General features: G+C 29.3%; 1 protein-coding gene across 4 annotated transcripts in view; it reads right to left on the reverse strand.

Moving 5' to 3' along the window:
* The window catches only part of LOC122629454 (adenylate cyclase type 6), a 69,950-nt gene that overhangs the window by 41,158 nt on the left and 17,119 nt on the right, over window positions 1-11,673 (reverse strand). For all 4 annotated transcript variants that reach the window (XM_043812868.1, XM_043812867.1, XM_043812869.1 and 1 more), the window contains exons 3-6: window positions 10,176-10,445; window positions 9,345-9,506; window positions 4,107-4,320; window positions 1,615-2,063 (exon numbers count right to left, since the gene is read on the reverse strand). In XM_043812868.1, the coding sequence (XP_043668803.1) occupies window positions 1,615-2,063; window positions 4,107-4,320; window positions 9,345-9,506; window positions 10,176-10,445 (1,095 nt within the window). The remainder of the gene's footprint in view (window positions 1-1,614; window positions 2,064-4,106; window positions 4,321-9,344; window positions 9,507-10,175; window positions 10,446-11,673) is intronic.

Genomic DNA, 11,673 nt, shown 5'->3' on the forward strand with positions numbered 1-11,673 from the left:
TTTTTTTTTTTTTTCTTTCTCTTCGTTCATTAAAGTGCGGTAAGAAAAAATTTTCTCTTATATTCTCGATATTTCGATATTATCATTCAATTAAATCGAGAATCGCAAACGTCAAAGCTTTCAACGTAATAAAAGGTCCCTTTTGTAATCACGTAGAAAAGAATTCGAGAGTTCGCTAAGTTGATGGATGAAGACACCCCCTCACAGTTGCCACGAAATCCAATAACAAGGAACTCTCTTTTCATGAGATTTTAGAATAGATAGTATGGCTTTTCTATCTTCTTTCTTTCCCTCTCTTTCTCTCTCTCTCTCTCTCTCTTTATTCTCCTTTTTTTCTCTTTCTCTTTCTCTCGACTCACACCCTTTTTTCTTCCATCCCTCTCATCTAAAGCCCCTCTCTTCACCGTCACTTCTGTCCTAACACCGATCGATCTATTTGCTTATCTCTTATCCGTAGAACGAAGAACTTATCGCGCAGTCTGTCATGTTCGAGAATGTACCGAGAACGTATGGATTCTCTCTTTCTCTTTCTCTTTCTCTTTCTCTTTCTCTTTCTCTCTCTCTTTCTCTTTCTCTTTTCGTTTGGAAAATATACGCTAGGATTGTCATTATAGGTGGATTAACTCGATGAAAAGATAAATGAAACATGGAATCCCTGAAATGGAAGGAAAATTTGTCGAGAGATAAAGAGAGAGGTAGATAGATAGGTAGACAGTGAAAGAGACAGAGAAAGAGAGAGAGAGACAAAGAGAGAGAGAGATTACTGTATAAATTTCAACACGAACAATTGATATTCAAATAAAACTGATCAACGTATGTGTATGTTATACATAGACACACCTATGTATAATATGTATGTATGTATAGACATTATATATGTATGGAACATATATAAAATATATATAGAAAATCTTTTGTGAAGTTAAGCGTTTGGAAACATCGGTTGAATTTAAACAAAACTGATCAACGTAGGAACTTGATGTATTATATATAGAAATTTATGTACGTACATATATATATATATATATATATATATATATAAGTACGTATAAAATATAAGCATATTGATTTATATATCTATACGGAATCTTTTGTAAAATTTAAAACGCGCGATTTGATAACATTCCATTTGATAGAAAAATATAATATGAATTGGTAGTTTCCAGTCGCGTTTTATCGGGGAAATATTTCTTAATCGGAAAATATAATAATGGTAGATGAACGACAGGAGGGTATTCGTTGTATTTAATATGCAAATCGTAAAATAATCGATTCGTATTTTTAAAAGATAATTCAGACTTCTTATATATATATATATATATATATATATATATATTTTTCTTTTTCGATAGAACTTGAATTTTATACGACGATTGAAAATAATTGGAGATAATTTGATCGATCGTTGATCACCATCGAACAGTAGCATCTTTAATCGTTAATAAAAATCTTTCTTTCTCGTGTAGATAAATACAAAAAGAAACAAATAACAATAAACAAAAGAAAAGATAAAGAACGTTAAAGTAAAAGTAAAAGTAAAAGTAAAAAAAAAACACACACACACACACACACAAAAACAGAAAAATTATCGTTGGAATAATTTGTCGTACTTACGTGAGCCATTATAGCGGGATAATCCTGTGGATAGAGTAGCAATGCACCGACGATATGAGCGATCGAGAAACAGATTCCAGCGATGCAGGCATGCCTAAGCCTAATCGGTAATAGAGCATAAGCCATGTAGATGAAAAAGCAGACCGCCCAAGCTGCTGCCAATGGACCACCAGTTCGTAGTTCTTTTGACATTGACAAGAACGAAGAAGATGTTATAGATGATGACGTAGGAGAAGACGATGACGTCGACGATAAAGACGACAATGACGAGAATGACGATATATTTCCTTTCTCGTCATTTTCGTAATTTTTCTGTTGCATCTCGTGCAAATAGGCCAGATGAATGTTCAGGGTCACTTGTAAGGCCAACAATGTAACCAGTACGGCACCGCTAACCACAGCCAACCAAATTTCGTTTATTCCGGGTCTCGAAATGGTCGCGACCAATGCTGATCAGAAAATGAAACAGACAGAAAGGTTGAAAGAGAAAAGAGAAAAAAAAAAGAATTCATCGATTTGATGTATCGATCTAATTTTTTTTTTTTTTTTTTTTTTTTAGTTATTGTTTTTATTATTATTATTATATTATTATTAATTGTTGTTATTATTGTTGTTGTTGTTGTTGTTGGTGGTGGTGGTGGTGGTGGTGTTTATCGGTGTTTGTTTCTTTTGATCGTGTATTGATCTCTTTTTTTTCTTCACTTATTTTCGATCTATAAAAAAAAAAAAAAAAAAAGAAAAAAAAAGAAATGAAAAGAGTAATAGTTGATATAGTGAAGTTCTTTCTTGCGTTTATAATCTTCTTCTTTATAATAGTTCATTTTATTTATGAATCTATTCAATATATTTCCTTTTCTCTTTTTACTTGCTGTCGATCCAAACAAAAAAGCAAAGTCCAACCCGTGAAGTTCCTTTCTCAAAAGATTGTTATAAACTTCTTCATTATAACGCGATATTTATTTATGCATCTATTCAATATCTTCTTTTCTTTTTCTTTCTCTCTCTCTCTCTCTCTCTCTCTTTTTTCTTTTTTACTTGCTTTTGACTTACAAAAAAAAAAAAAAAGAGAGAGAATAGTTTATCTTACGAAGTTCTCTTTATCAAAATATTGTTACAAATTATTTCATTATAAAATCGTATTTATTTGTGAATCTATTCAATATTCTTTCTTTTCGTTCGCTTTTTCTTTTTTTTTTCTTTTCTTTTTATTTTCAATTTTTGTTTTCCTTTAGGTGCTGTCGATGTAAAAAGAAAAAAAACAAAAATATCAGCTCATCTCGCGAAGCTTCTTTATCAAACTCTTCTCTCGATATCTCGACCATTTGTTGTTGTTTGATATAAAATCGAACTGTCATCAAATTTAACGCAAAGTACTGATAGAAGCTTACGTCGTTATTAATATCCATTAAATATTCAAAAGTAATGAAACATTGTAAAACGCGATTACGAGGATATTAAAAAAAAAAAAAAGAGAAAAAAAAGAACGAGTGATAGAGAGAGAGAGAGAGAGAGAAGTAGAAGAGAAATGATCGAAGTTCATCCTGAACGACCATTTTGTTTATATATATATATATATATAACATATGTATGTATGTAAATACATATGTACAATGCTTATATATATATGTGTGTGTGTGTGTGTGCATCACCTTATACGTGTATATATATTTATATACATACATAGTTACATTCTCGGATAAATGGATTAATGTTATATTAGTATCAATGGAAGCGAGCGTGAAATAAAAAATTTATGAATTCCTGTAGATGAAGAGGAAATATATTCTGCGATATAATCCTCTACGAGTCGTTACCTATTACGAGAATTTTATTTATAATTACTCCGATCGGAGAAAATTCTGTTTTGATATTTTTTTCTTTTCAGTTTTTTCTTTCTTTTTTTTTTTTTTTTTTTTTTTTTTTTATAGGGTAGATACACCAGAAACGTTGCTTCTAGCTTTTAGAGCTTTGTGAATACATTATGTGCGTCGTGTATATGTTTGTGTGTGTGCAAATATATTTCTGCAAATATGTGTGTGTACGTTTGCAATTTAGTTAATACATATTTAAATAATATTGAAGTAATATTTGAGTAATATTCAATATGTTTCAAGTAATCACATTAAAGATATTAATAATACACAAGCAAAAATTCGTAGGCGTTTTCCGACGATTTTAATTTTATGATGATTGAAATAGAAAGGAAAAAGAAAAAGTCGAAAAAGAATCAGCTGAAATATAATAATCTCGAAAGATACCAATCGATTCTTTGTTTTTTTCTATTTTCAAAAAACGATTCGAAGACTTTCGGATCAGTTTAGTGTTGATTGCTAATACAAATAAAAAAAGTTCGATCCCGTGTTTTATAATCGAAGAAAAAAGAATTCAGTGCTATAGGAATTTTTCTTCTTCTTTTTTTTTTTTTTTTTTTTTGGATAAATTTTTCCTTTTTTCTTATCTTTATTTTCCGTGTTTTATTTTATTCTCTTTACCTGCGTAAACGATGATGCATATGATGAGGGTGATTGCTAGTGAAAGATTTTCGGACCGTCGTAGAAGCATAAGTAGAGGCTCGCTGTTGGTTAAAATCAATCTAACGATGAGTAGCAGGCCCAGTGCGAATGCCAATCCTACTAGTAGACCAAGCACGTGTGTCATGTTACTCTGATTCATGCGAAGGAAATAACGTTGGTAGAGCATTTCCACCTGAAATTAGAAAGACAGATCGTATGGCATCGGGAATGATCAAATTATCGATATTCTCGAGTACTATTACTCTACACGTACATGTACATACGTATGTATGTATGTATGTATGTATGTACGCAAGTAAGCAGCCATATATATATATATATATATATATATATATATATTCGATTTCTAGAAAAAGAGAGAGAGAGATATCGAATTATACGATATGAAATCGAATATGTTCGTAATAATAATTTTCATTGAATTAGATCGACAGGAAGTACTTCTTTTTTCTAACTTTTTTTTTTATTTTTTTATTTTCTTTTCTTTTTTTTTTTTTTTTTTTAATTTTTCTTTTATCGTGCATATGTGTGAATTATCGTGCTTCGTGTGTATGGGTGGATATATCGTCAGGCATTTATCAAAGGTCTTCTTATCTAATATAATGCAACAAAAGAAATCGCTTAGGATATGATGTTAGAGGTATATGGATTATTCGTGAAAAGCCATACGATTATCGAGAATTATCGAGTTACCATGGTGACTGATAGAGAGCTTCTGTGAAGATGGAAGTCACTAAAAGCTCCGCCACCTATCAATCTTTCTCTTTCTCTTTCTTTCTCTCTCTTTCTCTCTCTCCTTCTCTCTGTCTGTCTGTCTATCTGTCTATCTATCTATCTATCTATCTATCTATCTATCTATCTATCTATCTATCTCTTTTTCTCTCTCTCTTTCTTTCTATTCGCAAAGCTTTGCATTTATAGATAAAAATAGACAACTCGTGTGTTGTGTGAGTATGTGTATATGTAACGTGTATGTCTATTTTGTGTCTGTGTGTATAAATGTGCGAATAGTATTCCTCGAACAACTGCATATGATATCTCAAACAATGTTCTTCAATTTCGTCATAAATCTGTCTCGTTTAATACCCTCTTCGTATATACATACATACATACATACAAACATACATACAAACATACATATATACATACATACGTACACATTTGTATATATGTATATGTACAATGTACATATGCCCACGTTGTATGCTTCGATAAGCGATGCACTTCCGAACGACACTAGCGATACATAAAATTAATAAACGCCTGGAACTCCCGACGCAATCTTTATATATTTCTATATATCTCTCTTTCTCTCTCTCACTCTTTCTTTCTCTCTTTCTCTCTCTCTCTCTCTCTCTCTCTCTCTCTCTCTCTCTCTCTCTCTCTCTCTCTCTCACTCTCTCTCTCTCTCTCTCACTTTCTGTCTCTCTCTTTCTCTCTGGTATCATCATCACGAATCACTATTTATAGCGATGGATAGATATGTCGGTTCGATCCGTTTAATAGGAATTAACACGAGCAAATAATGAAAAGATTTCAATAAACGAAGAATTACGTCATAATATCGAACGGTATGCGTTATCAGTTAAAGTTTTCCCTAAATAAAGTTTACGATATATCGTCGGTATCGTACTAAAAAGTTATCGGTCTCTCACGATCCTCGAAAAACCACCATTAACGCATACATAAAATTGTATATGATCGATAGCTCGAAGAAACTATGTAAGAGTGAGAGTTCCAAGATCATGACTCATTCATAAACAATACGATTAATTGACTGTTTTTTGTCTTTCTTTCTTTCTTTTTTTATTTTTTTTTTTTTTCTATTCTTTTAGATCATTATCATCCGATCGGTCATCCAAGAGAGATTATATATATATATATATAGACAGAGGGGCAAGTTAGTTTTTTTTTTTTTTTTTACACGAAATTTCTCTCTTTGTTTTCGATCTTTTTATCTCCTTTTTTCTTTCTTTTTTTTTTTTTTTGTAAGGGGGTGTGAGCGACAAAGTTATATCCTATAGCTTAAATCCATATGTAACATACTTGATGATGAAATATTGTGTAAATTTAAATATTTTTTGGCTCCACTCTATATATATTTTTTTACATTTCATTCATATATAAGATATATGTGTGCGCGTGTCTATATACGCGTATATGTCCGTACCATTCCGTTTGAATATTTACGAGTACACGAAAGCTTTCGCTATGATATATGTACTCGTTGAACACGATAGATCCGCGATCCGCGATTAAATTCTAACGGGGTCGGAGAGTAGAAAGGGAAGGAGGGGAAAGAAAATATTTTTACTAAATTTTTTTTTTACTACCGACAACATTCCGAGCAACAATAATCCTTTATATCGATTTATTCGAGAGAATGGAGAAAAAAAGAAAAAAAAGAAAAAAAAAGGAAAAGAAAAAAGGAATAATAAAATATTTCGTAGCTTTTCAAGTGCGTTAACCATTAAAAGTATCATCTCGAAAGCATTGTAATTAAATGAAACTTAAAATATTTTAATAATTGATGAAAAAAAAATATATATATATACACACACACATACACACGGTTATACAAATTTATATATATATATATATAAGTAAATTTCATTCGAACGATTGTTAGTTATCAAAGAACAAAAGAAAAAAAAAATAGAAAGGTAAAGAAAAAATAAATAAATTACATCACAAAAGCTCCGTTCTCTAATATTCGTCCTTTAATAATTAAAATTCAAAAGAGAATTAATTCGTCATACGTTTTGATTTCGTTCGCGTTAATTTCGTGTATTAAATATCCGACATTTTCCATAATCGTATCGACACGTATAATCTTCTAATCGCCGTTTGGCAAAATCAATTATAAAGAGACCTTGCTGAGATTAAATAGCATTTACATATATCAATAACAAAGCTCTTTTAACGATATGAAATATATACGTATATAAAGGATGGGCTCATTGAAATCTTTCTAGATGATATTTGAAGTTCGATTGTATGTACACTTCTTGGAAATTGCTTCAGCTAATCTTTTTTTTATTTTATTTTATTTTATTTTATTTTATTTTATTTTTTGTTTGCAAATTATAAAACTTAAGAAATTTAACTAGTAAAATTTAATAGAGGTTAATTAAAAGACCTAGAAAAAAAAAAAGAAAATTTCGAAGTAAAGTAATCGATTGTTAAATCGATTAAAAACTTTTGGCAACACCTTGTACATATCCTAGCATGCTATATACGCATGTATTATATATACTACCAATACTTTGTATATGTATACATTTTTTTTCATCTACGTTTTCATTATATCATAAGCTTTTAATAACTGCAAGAAGAGAACAAACCACCAAAGATTGTAAGTCATTAATTGAAAATGTATTAAAATTTAATCCTTAACGACTTAACGAGTCCATTATCATAATATAATTCGAAATGATTCTAATCCAATTAATATGAGTATAATTTAAATGTAACGCTATGATATTTTTTCTTGATCTTTTTATTTTATTTTTATCTTTTCTTTTTTTTTTCATTTTCTTTTTTTTTTTCTTCACTATTTTTCTTCCTTCAATTACTCAATGAACTTTAAGCAATAATGAGAAAAGTTTTAGTTAAGAAACTTCTTCTTTGGTCAAGCTTGAAATGTGTTTCTTATAGGAAACGAAAATATTTAAAATTCTTTAAAAAACGTATCTGTCGTTTTTGCTACTTTTCTTTTTCTTTGTTTTTTTCTCTTTCGTATATATTCAATATTATATATATATATATATATATATATATATACATACGTGTGTGTGTGTGTGTATATATGATTTTAACATTTGAAAATGAACGTTTTCAGGAAGTTGCTTTTATTAGTTTATAGTTTAATGTAAGCTCATTGACTTATTAGATCTATCGAATTACGCGTTAAGTTACAGTTGATTATCAACACGCGTCAAATCGATAACATTACATGCACACAAACATACATATACGCGCACACACACACACATATATATATATATATATTATACGTTATATACGGACCTTCATCTTGTTTTAGTTGAGCTGTATGAAGTAAGTAGATTATAAACTTCATCATGTTCGCGTGCATAACTCGTGAAAATAAATGATCCGTATTTCCATGAAACACCATTAGACGAACTCTGTACCCCGTGTACCATCAATCGTGTATATCGATTATAAAATTATTTTCATTAAACGTATATTCAAAGACGAAGAAGAAGGAAGATGATGAAGGAGAAAGATAAGGATGATGATGATGATGATGATGATGATGATGATGATGATGATGATGATAACGATAATGGTGATGGCCCATTCGATCGGAATTCACTTCGCAAATTTCTTGAATATTTTCTTATTTAAATACCTGAATTGGCAGCAATATATATATATATATATATATATATATATATATATATATTGCTTATATATATCTTCTATATAAGTATTTTTTCTATTAAAAGTTAAATGAAAGAAAATTCTTCATTCGTTTTATCGACCATTTTTCTTTTTTTTTTCTTCTTCTTTTTCTTTTTCTTCGTCTTCCTTTTTTTTTATATTCGATTTTATTTTTTCATTCGTTAGTTTGTTTCAAGACCATTTTTTTTTTTAAATATACGAAAACACGTGGTACTTATAAGTGTGATTAAAAATTTGATTAAAAAATGGAAAAAGCAAAAAAACTACTCATTAATTTTTATACATTTGATTAATAAAAAGATTTTTCTATATCGTGCGAAAAGAATAATATGCGTCGCTCGTAGATTTGATTAGGGAGAGAGGAGAAAAAAGAAAGAAACAAGTAATTTTCTTATTGATTTTTACACATGCGACAGAAAAAAAAAAGAAACAATTTTCATATTACGCGAAAAAGAATGACACAAGCCACTTGTAAATTTGATTAAAAAGGAGAAGAGAAAGGAAAAACGGATAATCTTCTAATTAACTTTTATACATTCGACGAAATAATATTCTTATTTAATACGATAAAAAGAACAACACGTCCTACTTATGAATTTTATTAAATAAAAAAAGAAAGAAAGAAAGAAGAAAAATATTAATCGATTCTTATAGATCGTAAAGAAAAAAAGAAAAATTAATATATATATATATATATATCCACTTGTTATAAATTTTTATAACGAAACGATTGTGATAGAATAGAAATGATTTTGATTGATAGTTTACCTGGAGATTTTTGAATCGATGAGAAGTGCAAAGAGAGCTTAGAAATCTGCATAGGACACATCCGGTAGATGGTAGAGTTATTCCCGGACTAGAGGCTATTTCCGGTATTGGTTCCTTTCCGGTTACATTGATACCAACACCGACTTCCGATCCTCTGTTCATCTGTAAAATATTGATTATCTAAATTTACCTAACACGATCATTTATTTAAACGATCTTCGAAATAGTAAATCTTCATAAATCGCTAATTAGGATATCAAGTCGATCATTTCTACATTAATACGTTAAATAGTTTAATTTATAAAATAATTCTAATACAGATTAAGTTTGAAGGTTTCTCGGCGATTCAAAAAAAAAAATAATAATAATAATAATAATAATAATTACTATTTATCGAGACTTTTTTAAGTTAACATATTTCTATATTTATTTATTTATTATTATTTTTTATTTTTTTTTTTTTTTCCTTCATATCTCTAAATCACGAGTCTACCTACGAAGTCAGAAAAAAAGAATTTCACGAAAGAGCGATCGATTTTTAAAAATCACTTGGAAGCCTTTTATTTGTCTCAACTTTTTTCTCCATTCAGATGGTTATTTATCTATCTATCTATTTATTTATTTATTTATTTATTTATTTATTTATTTATTTATTGAATCAGTCGAACATAAAGAAGATTTCTCGTGCGAACATAATATCTTTTTTCTCATTCCCCGAAGTGGAAGTTTTTAGGAAAAATGTTTTCGGAGTGGTCACAATCTCTCTTTCTTCTTTGTTTCTGTCTGTTACATTCTCTTAAACATTCTCTAACGATTAAAGGAACCGCCTACCGTGATAATGGAGGGACGAGGTGGGCCAGTAAAGTGCTCGATAACCTCCCAGTTAGACTTCTTAACCGGTGTATGCGGTGTCTTTGGTGTATTAGGTGAATGAGGAGTATGCGGTTGAGACGAAGGAGTCGAAGGTTTTGATCCTGGTGGATCAAGAAGTAATTCGACTCGTGGTTTACCATCATCATTGTTTACGGTATGTTGTCGTAGACTCGCCCATCTTCTTGTACTCTTCAAAGATCCAGTTGCTGATCTCCCTACGACTTCGCTCTGAAATCAAAATAAAATAAAATTGGGGGGGGGGGAGAATTTTCAAAGTTTAGAAAAAACAATTCATATGACAAATATGAAATCTAACTTGCGATAAGATGTGTATGTATGCGAGCGTGTGAATATTTCATCAATGAATTATGTAGATAAAAGCTTGATTATAATATTACCAGAAGTTGCATCAATTTTAATACCTAATGATAAAATTGTTCAAGAATGGATAACATCTGTTGATATTGCTGAAATTCGAATTCGTGTATTAAACGGGATAATGAGTCGATTATCAATTATCCGATAAATGAAATTGTGATAAATTGTTTCTTTTTTTTTTTTTTTCCTTTTTTTTTCTTTTTTATTGGAAGTATAAAAGCTAATTAAAAAGGATGAAATTATAAGATATGGTCAAAAGATTCATAATATCATATTCGATAATTTTAATTTATATATTTCTATATAGGATTCATTTATTTCTGTATTCTATTCTATTCAATATATATATATATATATATATATATATATATATATATATATATATATATACATATATATCCAACCAATATGGATAAATTTGTCATATAGATATAGAAACGGAAATCGCAATTAGAATTATTTTATAAGGTCGAACTTCGAACGAGGACTAATATTACAATTCTCTTAGAGAGTATATAGTTCTTGGAATAGTGATTAATATTGGAATTCTTTTAGATGGTGATATTTTAATAGACAGATCATCCATTCAATTGCAATTAAAAAAAAAAAAAAAAAAAGAAAAAAAAGAAAAAGAAAAAACTTTTCTCCTTCAAACGATCTTAATTTTGTTATTTCTTTTTTAGAATCATTGCGACTGTTTTATGATTTTCAAAATTAAAATTCTTTTCAAAGTTTAAATTCTTTTTTTCATTCGATATCATCATCCTTTGACACAAAAGGTCATATTTTCTTTATTATTATTTTCTCTCTCTCTCTCTCTCTCTCTCTCTTTCTTTTTTATCTCTCTATTTCTCCGTGTCTTTATTTTGAAGGTAGGACAAACATGTACACATACATATATTTAAAAAGTAAACGCGAAATTTCTACTTCGAATTTTTCGAGGAAGTTCTTTTACGGGTATTGCATTTTTTCTCTTTCTCTTTCTCTTATATCTTCTCTATTTATCTATCTGTCGGACTTTTTCGATTTCTATGAACAAAGTAGACTTTAGGATTCTTCTTTTTCTTCTCTTTCTCTC

The sequence above is a fragment of the Vespula pensylvanica genome, chromosome 5, assembly GCF_014466175.1.
Source record: "Vespula pensylvanica isolate Volc-1 chromosome 5, ASM1446617v1, whole genome shotgun sequence".
In the NCBI taxonomy this organism is placed as follows: domain Eukaryota; kingdom Metazoa; phylum Arthropoda; class Insecta; order Hymenoptera; family Vespidae; genus Vespula; species Vespula pensylvanica.